We start from the raw sequence: 14,227 nt of genomic DNA, 5'->3' as shown, positions 1-14,227 counted from the left end.
AGCAGTGATGCTTCCTGTTAACCTTTTTTTTTTTTGCTTTCCTCTCCGAATGGCCTTTCTCTTTCCATTTCGCAGGCACACACAGCGTGGTTTTAGAGGTTTGGGTGTTTTAAACTTTATGCTATCTTCACCTTTACACCCCGCCCCGGCGCCGCCACCCTTTACTGGCAACGTTTTAAGCAGGCTGTGAGCCATGTTTTGGGCTTCTCTGGCTACAGTTTTTAGGGTTGCTGGATGGACGTGTATGTGGTGGTGGAGTGTGTGCAAGGTGTGCGCGTTCTTGTTTTAGCGCAATCGCTTTTGTCTCTATTCCACTCTCTGTCTTACGCTAGTGAAACAGTTTGTTCACCTCCGGAGCTTGTTGGTTGTGTTGTTGTTGGGAGAAGTTTTAGGGCCGGTGGAAAGGAAGTAGTGAATGGTGGGGATGGGGGAAAAAAGCAGTGAAGATTGTGTTCACATGTCGACGCACGATCTGTTCTTTACACCGGCCCGCGTGCTCTCGCGCCTATTTACGCTGTATGTATGTGTCTATGCGCGTTTTGCCGGCCGGTCGGTCAGTGTTGCCAGGTCAAAAACAGGCATAGCTGCTGGGGGTTTGTATGCTGTATTTTCTAACCCTGTTACAAAAGGTAGCGAAACAACGTGGAACGTGTTTAGATGAAGATGTGGTGAAATACAACGTGCACATCTATAAAGGCAGTGAGGAAATGAGACGGCACACGGTAATTTCAAGTAGTGTGTGAATGGAGAGAGCACTAGCGATGATGATTCGTTCATAAAGCAATGGACGCTTAGATCTTTTTGTTCTTCCACCGTGTACCGTTGGTGTGTTTACCCTTATGCTCTGGCAGTCGCTTGTTCTCTTTCCACTGCTTTTAAGACGTTCTGCCGATGATTTGTTTCCCGTTACCAAGCCAGCAGTGGCGGCGGCCGCCGTTGACGCACATAGCGTGGCCGCGCAAAGTTCATCTCCCTTTTGACAATTATACGATACAGTCTGTCTATTTCTCCCTGCATGGGATAGCCATCTCACAAACACCACAAACCAATCGATTTGCAATATCAGGTACAGCAGCACCGAACCTATTGTTGTGTGTTGGTTAGCCCTTTGGATGTGTGACCTAAATTAGATACATTTAATGTAATGTCTGAAATCGGCCAGTTGTTGTACGGCTAAAATGCGCGATATGTTTGATGATTTTTCTTTTTGAACGCCGTTGATTACACGCGAGTTTTTTCCGTTGTACGATACGAAAAATTCCATGCGTTTTACGGCGATCAGAATATCGATTTCGTTTTGGACGTTTAATGGGGAAGCATTTTCTAGAATGATTTGACTGCGTGTTTATGGTGCTGCCACATGACAGATGGCAATGCGCAGTGGACAACACAAACACACCGGAAAAACGTAAGCAAATGATATGGAGGTTGGAATTGTGCGCGCTCTCTCGCTCGCTCTCTATGTCGAGCTGTGGAGGAAGGTAAAACATGGCTCGAGTGTGTTTGAGAATCATTGTGAACGCAATTTCAGCACATTAATTGGATGAATTTCGCTAAGAATGGACCACCGCCGCAGTGTAGAATGAGTTGCATTTAATGTAGATGGCTTCGGAATGAATCGAACCCACCTTACACTCCCTCCCCCTCGGTGTAATGCCATGCGCGAGTGTCGTGCCATGCAATTATCAAATATGGCGGACGTGTAGACGGGATTTCAAATTTTAGATCCCCTTTCAATTGTAAATTTTACATCGTGTGGTCGAATCGATAATGTGTTTTCTTTATGTTTTGAAGCATGAAGAACAGTCGATCATGGAGAAGTATGTCTATCGTAAATATGCTTTTTTATCAATAGCTCTACAACTACAAAGCGTGTTAGGCAAGTTGGATTTACGTGTAATATTAGTTTTAAAGTTAGTACTCTACTGATAATGGAATCTTTTAAGTGAATGAATGAAGCTAAAACTATATTTCAAAGTTCCATGAATCCATGGTCTTATGTTACCAAAAAAGTGGGACCAATTACCATTCCACTTCCAAGTCTCCAAAGGGTATTACCCAGAACAGGCGCTGACGATTCGTGAGCTTTTTGATAGTCGAATCAGTGATTTTCATGACTCCTGATCAATCTATCATATGAATGAATCTGCTCACTACTTCCAATATTAAGTCACATTATGAAATATATCGTAAGAACAAGAATCCACTATTAGACACAAAAAATGGTGGAAAGGTGATACACTCTCCTTCGGATAAAAACCCAAAACATCACATACAGGAGAGAACGGAACACTCCACGAACGCAAGTCTTGTTTCGTGATCATCGCTGCTTAGAAACTCAAAACTCTGATCGTATCGGGGTATTGGGGCGGCCCAGTAGCACGATGGTAGCGGCGCCAGTCTTCACACGAACGGACCGGACCAAAATCCCATCCGTACTAGTCCTCCCGTACTCAGGACTGTCTATCCAGGTACGGGTAAATAAAGTCACAGAAAGTCAGAAAAGAGAAAGTCAAATGGCAGGCCTAGACTAGACCTCATGACGTTGTTGTGCCCATAAAGAAAAAAAGAAGATCGTATCAGTTCCTTTTGCTATCTTTCTGTAAAATGTTTAAAATAAACCCCGCTTTAGCGCTAATCGCACCCATTTTTCGTGAACCCATCACACCTACCCCCACTGTGGGGTGGTGAGTCTTAAGCATTAACCTTTAGCCGGCAGCGTCCCATTATTTCATTCCTTTGTTTTCTCAGGTTGATACGTTCTTGTGGCTAAGAGAGCCGGGGTGTGTGTGTATGTTCTCTTCTGGTATCCCACACACTTGTTTGCTTTTGCTGCTGCAAAACACTAAAGGAGATACTTCTTTTCTGTGCTTGGTTCCCTTTCTTCACGGAACTAACTGCGTACTGTGTGTTCGAATGGACGCAGAGGTAGGAAACACTTCCTGGTTCGATCGCGATCGGTGGTTTAAGCCAGCGCAAATGCGGACTCGCTCGGTACGCTATAGCCACTGAAGGCAATTTTGCTTCGGAGTGCATCTTCCTGTGTGTTTTAGTGTAAGAAAAATGTGGTGTGAATAGGGGGATGGTCAAAGACCGTGAGGAGATGGATGGGGGACACTTAAGCAGGAAAACTAAACCCCTCTTCTTGGTGGTTTGCATATCATAGGTTTAAACGTTGTTTTCCTTCTCTGGCTTTCTGGGTCTTTAGCGACATTTAAATGGAGTAAATTGTAGCTAGTCGTAACTAGTCGCCTCACAGCACCCAATGATGTGTAGTACTAGTTGTTTGAAACCAGTTTTGTTTTGGTGCAGATCGTTTAATCGTTACGAGGTCTAGAGTAGTGAACAATTATTTACACACATGTCGTGGAGCTTAAATGCCCATTGTTGGGAATAAGAACATTGAGCAGAGATATGCACACGTTAATTATTGAAGTATGATTTAAAAAAAAATCGTCTATCTTGTGTATTTTTTTCCTTATGCTCTTACGCTGTGAACATTTCGTTCATATATTTTTGTTATTGATAAATATGAACAAGCATTGTCAAACTTAGTTATGCACATGGAAATTTCCAATATTCATCAAACAATTGTGTACGTCGTGCCCGCAATAAATTGACACACACAAGCCACGGAATGTCCTTGAGAAGAGCATGTAACCTTCCGAGTGTTGGTGGGAATAAAGATAAGAAGAATAAAAAAAAGTTCATTTTTATGCTGCCTGCCTGTGCCTCCCTGCGTGTGTATTGGTGTGGTAGCACACGTAATGCACAGATCAGAGGACACTGCAATGTCCTGGGAGTGTTGGGCGTGTGAGTGTATGCTGTGGATGGAATCGACAACAAGCAGTAAACAGAGGATTTAGAGGAAGAGGTGGTAGTGGCGTCAACAGCGATGTGTGGAACGATTGTGATGGGACAGAAGGCCTAAGAGATGCGAGCATTAGAAGAAGAGTAAAATGATCAATTGAAACAGCTTGTTTAGCAGTGTATGTTCTAAAAGGATATAAAAACGTAATATGAAGTGTGTGTGTGTGCATGGATCTGGTCGATATCGAGGGGGGAAGATCTTATAATTATGGAAATGGGAAGTCATGTGTCAGCAATATTGAGTAAAAATGTTGGGAGGTTCTCAAAAACAGCGATGGTACAAAACGATGGACATAAATGATGAAATGTTTTGCCTAACTATCTTCTTACTGATGATGATGATAACACTCGAACTGCCAAGCGTTTTAAGCGTTTTTCATTATTGGTTGAGTTGAGTTCATAATAAAGAAAAGTTATGTTAAAGTCATGCATCAACTTTGGTAGAATGGTTTAATCCCAAAAAGGAATGTGATAAAAATTAAGCGTTTGGCTGAACAAAGTGACTGGTCCGGTAGTTCTAGTGTTAACATCAATTTGAATATTATCCGTTCGAAAAGTTCTTCTAGTTGTAAATCGTGGAGAACCCAAATTATGACACCCATGCAACAAACTTATCAAACCGCTCTCATCGAAGGTATTTGAATGGATCAGTTCGTGTTTTAATAGTACATCTTGGGACTGTACTTGTATGTGTTCCGTGTGTTCCAAGAGGCCGACAGGGATAATGTACCCAAACAGCATCGAGAAGATGAACCTTCTCCTCTCGTCGATATATTGACCAAAGGGACGTGCGTCTGTAGATATGTTGGGCAATTAGACACACTGGCCGGCCGGTCACATCGGTGGAGAGAGCGAGCAGCACATGAAGTAAAGAGGTGTATGACTCGCGCAAATCAGACGAATTCTGAACGGGGGATGCTGTACGCTCTATGTGCTAAAAATACCCATAAGCGTATAGCTTTTCCCATTTAGCGTTCGTTACTACAGGCAAGCTTTAATAAATGGCATTCGTTTTTTTTTTTTACAGGCAACAACAACACCAACAGAGGGAATACGTCAAAACACACCTACATCATTGGCAATCAGGGAGAAGGGAATTAAATTTAGACGTGTTGTGTGGTGTCTCGAAACTCGAAATCTCTCTCTTCCGCCGCCGGTGTTGTGTCGAGTTTAGTTGAATGTGGACGGACAATCTAATGTTTTGGGATGGAATTGTCACTGTGCACGGTGGAAAAAATCGATAATCGAGACCGGGTGCACAATACCCGTGTGCCTCCGACGTCGTGTATTGGCTTTACTTACGCCCTTTGGACAGAGCAGCTCTTCTTCGCACGAGGAAATATTGATTAACACACAGAGTAAAAAGAGGTTGGGCCCGGGACACTTCATCTCTACGGATGAAGTAAATCAACCGAATAAGACGGTTGCATAGGAAATTTATAATGATTTTGCTTACTGTTTTTTTTGTGTGTGTTCGAATAACCTTGTGTATTTCTTTCTGTCTTTTATGTTGCATTATTGCACCAGGATGGAAATAATTTCACGATCCGCTCACTTTTCTCTTGTTTCTATCTCTCTTCCACGTGCGGTTGTACATATTTTTCGGGAGCTGTGTATACACACACACACACACACACCTGCACATCACCACCCCACCCATGGAGAGAACTCGTAATGACAGCAGTGTTTCCACCAATGGATTATTTATTCTCCAGAGTGAATGTCTCTTTGTGTCTTGCGTAGTGTGACTGCTGGTTGTGGGCTGTGCTTTTTTTTTGTTAATGCTCCCCCATCAGCATAGGTCGTATTATGGTTTTTTTTGCCTTGGCTTGGTGCAATCTTTTCGACCACACCACACCACAGCCCCCACTGGCTGGCTCTTTGATCAATAATTATACGTGCAAGAACAACCGGCCGCTGAATATTGATCGCATTTGTCCGGTACTGCAAAACGGCGGAAGAGAGTAGCTGACGTCAACCACCACGGTTTTGCTTTTCCCCTTTGTAAGACAAATGTTTGACGTAGTGTACAGATTCACTAAAATAACACTAATGAAGCAATCATTATGAATGCTGAATTGAAAATAGGATTAAGAAAGAAGATATTCAAAAACTGTGTTCGCTAAATGAACACTAAATTATAAGAAGAAAAATTTATCCTGTAGATGGCGTTCGTTCGTTCGTTCGGAGGAGCCACTACAGTGACGAGCTCTATGAGATGTACGGTGAACTTATTGTCGTATAACTGAATAGATTCGCCAGGCTCCGGTGGGCTGGTCACGTCATGAGAATGACAAAGGACGTTCCAGCCCATAAGTCCCGTAAAATGATGGAAACTTTTGAATTAATGTGTGTTGGTTAATTAAAAAATTTTGGTGCCCCTTGAAATTGGTGTGAAATGTTAAGGCGGGCGCTAATCCATTTTTAATTATGGTTGTTAAATTGTGTCATTTTTTTTCATTATTTTTCCTGTCAAATGTTTCTTAACATTTGCTTTTAATGATACTTTTGTTTGCGTTATTGTTGATGACTCTTTACTAATGCCGTTTCTTTTCATTTCTTCTCCTTTTCTTTTTGCAGATTTTACGACGTACTGGGACGGGAAAGTAGTGCAGATTCTCTAGGGTGTTACTCTAAAACTGAATGTGAAAACAAGTGTACAAATGCAATGTAGATTACTGTGAAGGACATTTTATTTGTGAAGAACAGTCCACCAACGATACCATCCCGTTCTTTACATTTAAAATGATTATTTAAGCGGACTTAAAATTGCGTTGTTCCCGTTGAATTTTAGTTTAATGATTTGCTTTTAATATCTTATTTCCTCCAGAAAAGGAAACACCGTGCACTGCACCGCAGATGAAGAACCGTACAGCGAACACTAGTGAACGAACCGGACAGAAAAAGTAGCATTTTAATGTAAAAAAAAAAAAACAGTTGCTAAGCAAAAGTAAAGAAAAGAGAAAAGAATTAAGGTTTTTGTTCCGTTTGTTTTGTTTTTGTCTGACTGACAGACAGTACGGAAAGAGCAAGACGAGACACAGTGGGTACAGCAGGAAAGCAGCCTTTTTGTGATTAGCTAGCTTTTCACACACAAACCACAAATCACCCATCAAGCCACTTTTTCCGTACGTGTACGTAGTAGTTAAAATATAGCAACAAAACAAGCACAGCAGCAGCGTGTGCGCGAGACAGGTTGGACCAGTTGGAAAGCTGGAGTCGTGACGGCGTGAAAAATTACTAACAACACACATCCAGCATACACCTTCCATATCGGAACGTCGTTTTCTACTACCGGAGCGAGCAAATATCCTTTCCTCATGAAGAACGTACAGAGCGACGGCACGACGAGCGCGCAATCCGAGGAAGAAAGTGGCAGAAACGAAACGGACAAGCAAACGCGACTGATAACCAAACGCTAAACCGAGATTGAGTGTGTGTGTGTGCGTATGTGTGTTTGTGCATGTGTGTATGTGTATAGTTGGTAGGATAAGGGCGCCAGTCCAGCTCTCCGTATGAGGAAACAAGCACGGCTGTGTGGGGATACATATATGACAAGTAGTAGCAGCAGCAGCAGTACGTGTAATCATACAACGATAGAGCCAAGGGTCCACCGATCTATTTTTTATATACGAATTTAAAATGTAAGTACTGTGTGACCAAGCCTTGTTACCCCCCAGCATTAACTTAAACTTTTTCGTTTCTCTCCTCATAGGGACGCCTACTATCGATACGATCCGACTGCGCCCCGGGGGATGGGCCCACCAGGCAGTAATGCTGGCGGGCCGTACGCGCGGCATCGAGCCCCACACCCGATGCAACAGCAGCAACCCCCGCCGCAGTCACAGTATCCCTCCTACCATCAGCCGGCCGGTACGGATTCAATGTACTCGATGCCGGACCACAGTGCCGCCGGTATGGCCGGTATGGGCGACGTGGTGTGGGGAGCACAGCCTCCACCACCGCCGCAAGCCAATCCGTATGCGACCCCGATGGGTTACGGTCTCCCACAAGGACCACCGCAGGGACCAACGCAACGCCAAACGCCTACAGGGTAATTTTCTTTACTTTATATTCGTATTGTTTTTTTTTAACAAAAATGATTGTGATTTTCCACGTCCCCCCATCATAACGCTGAATTGAATCAACGGAAAATATTATGCTCTTACCCATTTTAACCCTGTGGATGTAGATGTAGATTTTTTACAGTTTCTCGCTCTAGCATGGCTAAAGTGAACATTTTCACTAAACGATCTTTTTTGCTTTGTACCTCAAACAGATACCGGCAGCACATGGGAGGATATCCGCAGCAGGACCCTCAAAAACTGCAGTATCCGACACAGCAGTCCATGATGGGCGGCATGATGCCACCTCAGCAAGGCTATGGTTCACTGGGTCAGCCCCAGCAGCAGCAGCAGCAGCAGCAGCAACAGCAGCAGCAGCAACAACAACAACAACCTCCCCAGCAACAGCAACCCCAACAACAGCAACAGGCTCAACAACAGCGTGTTGCGCAACACTATCCTCAACCGGGACATTCCATGTACCCGGGAGCACCATCCGCGGCGCAATCCGCATACGGTGCGTACGGTCCTGCTGCAGCGGCAATGCAACAGCATGCGGCGCGCTCGGCGCAACATGTTTACAATCAGCATCAGCTGGATCCGAGCGGAGGTTACGGGCAGCATCTCGTTAGTGGTGGTCAGGTACCCACAAGCCTGCACCAGCTCGGTGCGCCCCAACAGCAACCGCCTGTAGGCGGTGGTGTACCGGGAGGTTTAGCTCCGACGCATCCGTCGCAGCAACCCTCCCATTTACCACCGCAATCCCAGCAGCAGCAGCTGCATCAGAGCCACAACAGTCAGCCGCAGCAGCACCCTCAGCAGCATCCGGGTCTGTCAAGTCTGGGAGGAGGCCCACAATCATCTCAGCAGCAACAGCAGGGGCAGCATCCGGGTATGGTTCACCCCGGTGCGCAACAGTCAAATGCGCCTGGTGCAGGCCTGCATGGGCTTGGTGGCCCACTCGGACCACAGCAACAACATCCGATGACGCATGGTGCGGGTATGCCGGGTGTCCCTGGTGGTGGAGGAGGCGGTGGAGGAGCAGGTGGGCCAGGTGGCGGTGGATATGGTGCAAGCGCACCGCAGCAACAATCGTACCTGCCGAACGCTGCGACGAAGCAACAGCCGACACAGCACGGTGGAAGTCCCCAGTACCGGGCTCCATTTCCTCAACTCTCCCCCCAGATGTCACCCCGACCACCACAAATGTCTCCTCACACGCAGATGTCACCTCGTCCCGTGATGTCCCCGGCTAAACCTCCGGGCGGTGGACCACCGGTTGTTACTTCGCAGTCTCCACAGGCGACGTCCACACATTCGCCACATCTCGGCGCAGGGATAGTGGCCGGCAGTGGGGGCATGCAGAGTCCTCGGCCACAGTCCGGTACGAAGCTGACGGCATCGAGCTCAGGAGGTAGCGTAGTAAGTGGTGGTCCTGGTGCGGGTGTCAATACGACATTGCAGGCACTAGAACAGATGGTGATGCCACCTTCCGGCGCAACCGGCATGGAATATGCGCAGGCTGCAGCGGCAGCGGCAGCAGCAGCGGCCGCGGCCGCCGCCTATCGTGGTGGTCCTCCGACCCATCAGCAGCAGCAGCAACAGATGGGTGCGAACAATCCACTGTCACCGTTGGGACCCCGGTTGCCGATGTCCCCACAACATCAGCACCAACACCAGCAGCAGCACCAGCAGTGGCCACCGATGGCAGCTGTGCAGCAACAGCAGCGTCCTGGTAGTGGTGGAATTAATGGTAGCGCTCATCATGGAATGGCCGGTCCTATTGCACCTCCTGGCAGTCATATGCCGCCGATGCACGCACCCCATGCACCCCATTTACATCCGGGCGCACATGGACCGCCACCATCGCATGCGCAGCAGCAGATTAGTCAACTGAACGACATTTCCAGCCTAATTCCACCCGTGTCGCAAACCAGCATGCCTGTGATACCGCCACCTTCGGCAACGGGTCCTCCGGGTCCGCAGGCTTACGGCGGTTTAGACGATAAGGGACAGCACGGCGTTGGCGGTGTGGATGTGGCTACGTCGGTCGCCAATGTTCAGCAGCAACAACCTGTACATAGTCTTCATCAGCCGCATCTTTCACAGCCAACGGGAGCCCAGGCATCTCAACAACCACCCCAAATGTCCGCCATGCAGCAGCAGATGCAACAGCAACAGATGCTAACTCAACTGCAGCCGGGATCACATCTTCCCCCACCATCCACCGCGCAGCACCATGCACCGGGTGGTCCGCAGCAACAACATCAACAGCAGCAACCCTCGATGCATCATAGTACGCTTGCAGCAATGCAACCAGCTACCGGACACGGTGGAGGTGGTGGTGGTCTGTCGCATTCGATCTCGCAGCAGCTACACTCACCGTCATTTAATGACGAGATGTTGATGTCGCCAAGCGGCCCAAATCAGCATTTACAGAGTGTGAACAATAGCATGTCGCAGCAACAGCAACAACAATCTCAGCAAATGCAGCAGCAGCAATCGAAACAGCAGCAAGCGGTTCAGCAGCAAGGTGGTGCAGGAGGCGCGTCGCTAAACGATCTGCCCTCGATGCAACATCCCCATTCTCACCAACATGCGCATCCCCATCAGCAGGGAGTCGTTGAATTGCCACCGATTTCTTCTATTACGGATCAGCAGCAGCAGCAACATCATTTGCACCACCACCACTTGCATCATCACCATCAGCATCAGCAGCAGCAACAACAACAGCAGCAGCAACAGCAACAACATCAGCAGCAGCAACAGCACCTTCAACATCACCATCATCAACAACAGCATCAGTCTCAGGCACAACAACACCATCAGCAGACAGCTGGAATGGTGGATCCCGTTGCAGAACAGCAGCAACACCACCATCATCAACAGCAGCAGCAGCAACAACAGCAGTCTCAACAACAGCAACAACAACAGATGCAACATCATCAACATCAGCAGCAACAGCAGCAGCAGCAACAGCAGCAGCAACAACAGCAGCAACAACAACAGCAGCAACATCATCAACAAGTGTCTGTTCCTCCTTCATCGGATTTCAGCTTGATCGATAGTTTAGCATCGAGCAATGCAAATGAGGCTCCCTCAAGTTTGGGCCCGTCAATGATGGGTACCACAGGCACAGCTGCAGCCGGCGTACCATCGGTATACTCACATGACGCCACCCTTACCCCACTTGTGCCGAGTGGGGCCGAGATGGGAGATGCCCGTCAGCAACAACAGCAGCCCCATCAACATCAGCAGCATTCACTGGCGGCGGCCGAGCAGGCAACGACTGGAAGTAGCAGCAGTAATGAAGAATCTCGTGACAGCATTGTACCGGCACCGGCCGAATCAAACACTGACGAATCAAAGTCGTCTAATTCGAACTCGCTTATGTCTGGTACGGACTTTGAGGCGCTACATCATCATCAGCAGCAAAACTCTGGCACCGCGGGAATGCTTCTCGGTCAGGATAATCTACAAGTAGGTGGCACGGGTGGCGTGTTGGATGAGTCGTTAAAGGATTCGTCTGCCTTGGGAGATGGTTCGACATTGCTGGATTCTGCGAAGCAGGCAGGAGATGATACGCTTGGCGGATACCATTCGGATGGAAGTATGTTGCAATCGGGTGGAAATACGGAAAGCTCAGCGCTGGATCAGCAGCAAATGTTGCTCGACTCAGTGGCGACAGATGTAATAGCTCCAGCAGGATTAACAGACCTACAGGCGCCCGAGGTGACGACCGCAACCAAAAGCCCTAATGAGACGCTAGTACCGACTTCCACCACAACTGCAGGGAACGACAGCACGATATCACCTGGCGGGGAACCTATCATCTCTACGAGCAGCAGTACCACTGGGCTCATGTCCGGTGTTGCTGGACAACCCACGACAGTTACCGGTGCGTCGGCTACCTATGCGCAAGCCTTGAGTGGACAGATGCCACAAACCATGGCAGCTGCGGCAGCTCCTGGATCAACGATGTACGGAATGCACCAAGTCGGAGGTACGATGATGCAGCAGCAGCAACAACAACAAATGCAGGGTGTGCCTGTTGCCGGTCAAACGGTTACTGGGGGAGGCGACATGATGGTTCCACCGCCACCGCCTCCGTATCAAACGCCCCCTATGATGTCGCACAGCCAAGAGCGAGCGGCAATCAAACAACAAATGCAGGACATGTACAAGCTGCCGATGGCAGACAATCAAGAGAAGATGATGCGTCTTCAAGAGCGGCTAGCAATGTTGCAGCAGCATGAAGCGGCGGACGGTTGTCAGGGCCTTGGTCCACAGCCATGTCTTCTGATGCAACCGCCACATCCGCTGTATCCTGTCGCGCCTACTATGACATCGGTCGCAGCAGCGGCAGCAGCAGCCATGATTGACAGTCCGCAAGTAACAAGCACGACAGGGCGCGGTCGTGGTCGAACGCCCTCGAGCAAACCCCGCAAGCCTCGGGCAAAGAAAGGTGACAAACTATCAGGCCAGCAGGAAGCTGCGGCAGCCGCGGCGACTGTGGTAGGACAGACGGGTCTCATTACGTCAGGCGATGAGACATCTCAATCCAATGTAGTTGCACCCTTCTCTGGTGGAGCTACGGCCACGGGCATAACAACACCGACGCCAACGACTTTATTACCGGTATCGGAAGATTCTGTGACCGCTGGGACTGGTCTGCCGGAGGTTAGCCCTGATGGTAGCAGTTTTCACGAGCTGATGTCGCTTGAGAGTAGCGGGGGCGGAATTGGACTGACCGGTGGTGACCTCTCGCAGGACAACCTATCCTGTAGCGGTACCGGTGATCTTGACACCTCGACTGATGCCAGTGGCAAGAAGATAAAGAAACCGCGAAAACCACGAGAGCCAAAAAAGCCGGCGAAAGGTGCTGCCACGACGGGTGATGGCGTGAAGGAACCGACTCCGAAAAAGGAAAGTAAAAAGAAAGAGTCTAAGGACAGTAAAAAAAAGAAAAAGAAAATTGTGGCGTCGAGCGACGGCGACAATTCGCTGTCAATGGAGGATGAACTTCCGGATGGTGGCATTACTGCCGAGCTGGAGCTATCCAAATCCGGCACTACGACGAGCGAAACCGACGAGAATCAGTCTTTGGCTTCGTTGATGAATGCACAAAACTCTAACGATGCTAATGCAGCGGCACCAAGCACCGCAATGACCGTTGAGAGTGCCACCGACGAAACAAAAGAGAAGGAGGAGGCAGCTGTCTCAACAGCAAGTAGTGTGGTTGAATCTACAGGAAAGGAAGATAGTGATGCTACTTCTTCCAATGCGGCTATTGATGGTGAGGTATCAGAAGAAAAGGACGATGAGAAAATCGCATCGGCTACAGCAAAGAACGAGGAAGGCGATGCTGATGGCGAAGAACAGTCGAAGGCAGCAATAACCACTACCAGTGAAACAACTGAAGCTGGTGCTAGTGGTGTGCCAATGGAAGAAGAGGTGACGGACTTCGATGACATCCCTGTGTCGAAAATTAGTAAGAGCGAACTAACGAAAGAAGAGCAGGAGAAGACGGATGGTCCAGAGGAGGGTGCGAGTGCCGAACCGGAACCGGAAACTCCTACTAAGAGCAAGAGCAAGAAGAGTAGTAAAAAGAGCAAAGAACCTGGTAGCTCGGAGGGTGGCAGTAGTAGCAGTAGAAATCGTAGCCGCCCCAGTGGAGGCGGAAGTTCTTCATCGCGACGCAGTGGTGGAAGCAAGTCGAGCGGTGGTGGATCGAAGAGTAGATCACGGCGAAGCCGCATGATCGTTACGGAGTCGGATGGTGAAGGTGACGATTTGCTAAGCACACCGCCACCTTCGCCTCCACCAGACACGGAAGCGGATAGTTCGAAACGTCGATCGGCACGCAACACGCAACGCAAGAAGTACGTAGATGATGTGATGTTACGCTTTTCCGACGATGAATCCGGTATCATTTCACCGACGCCTACCAGTGGGAGGAAAGATCGCCGCTCGGATGGTGGTTCGGACCGGAAAGAGGGTTTGGCGCCAACGGACGTTTCCCTAGCGAGCAGTGAATCTGGCGCAACTGCCCCTGATGGAACGGTGGCAGGTGCCAGTGGTGAAGCTGGTGCCACAACAGGAGCGGGAAGTGAGGTGGTGACAGACGAGAACAAAGTGAGCACATCGGATGCAGCGAAACTTCCCTCGGGTACGGTGGAGCTTGGTCCGGACGGAAAACCAATAGATGATGCATCGAAACCCAATGCAAATTACGTTTACGTCAACACATCAGAGGAAGATTCGATGGTAAGTGAAAGACAGGAAAGGGCTTC

The 14,227-nt window shown here is 48.5% G+C and overlaps 1 protein-coding gene across 1 annotated transcript in view; it reads left to right on the top strand.

Moving 5' to 3' along the window:
• Nucleotides 1–424: 424 nt before the first annotated feature.
• Nucleotides 425–14,227, top strand: part of LOC128710840 (uncharacterized) — a 34,569-nt gene continuing 20,766 nt past the window's right edge. Inside the window, exons 1-3 of the mRNA XM_053805695.1 lie at nt 425–516; nt 7,586–7,924; nt 8,150–14,201. Coding sequence (XP_053661670.1) covers nt 425–516; nt 7,586–7,924; nt 8,150–14,201 — 6,483 coding nt within the window. The remainder of the gene's footprint in view (nt 517–7,585; nt 7,925–8,149; nt 14,202–14,227) is intronic.

Source organism: Anopheles marshallii, chromosome 3, assembly GCF_943734725.1.
Source record: "Anopheles marshallii chromosome 3, idAnoMarsDA_429_01, whole genome shotgun sequence".
NCBI classification, from domain to species: Eukaryota; Metazoa; Arthropoda; class Insecta; order Diptera; family Culicidae; genus Anopheles; species Anopheles marshallii.
The sequence above is the reverse complement of the archived record's forward strand: the minus strand, read 5'-3'. Positions and strand labels throughout refer to the sequence as shown.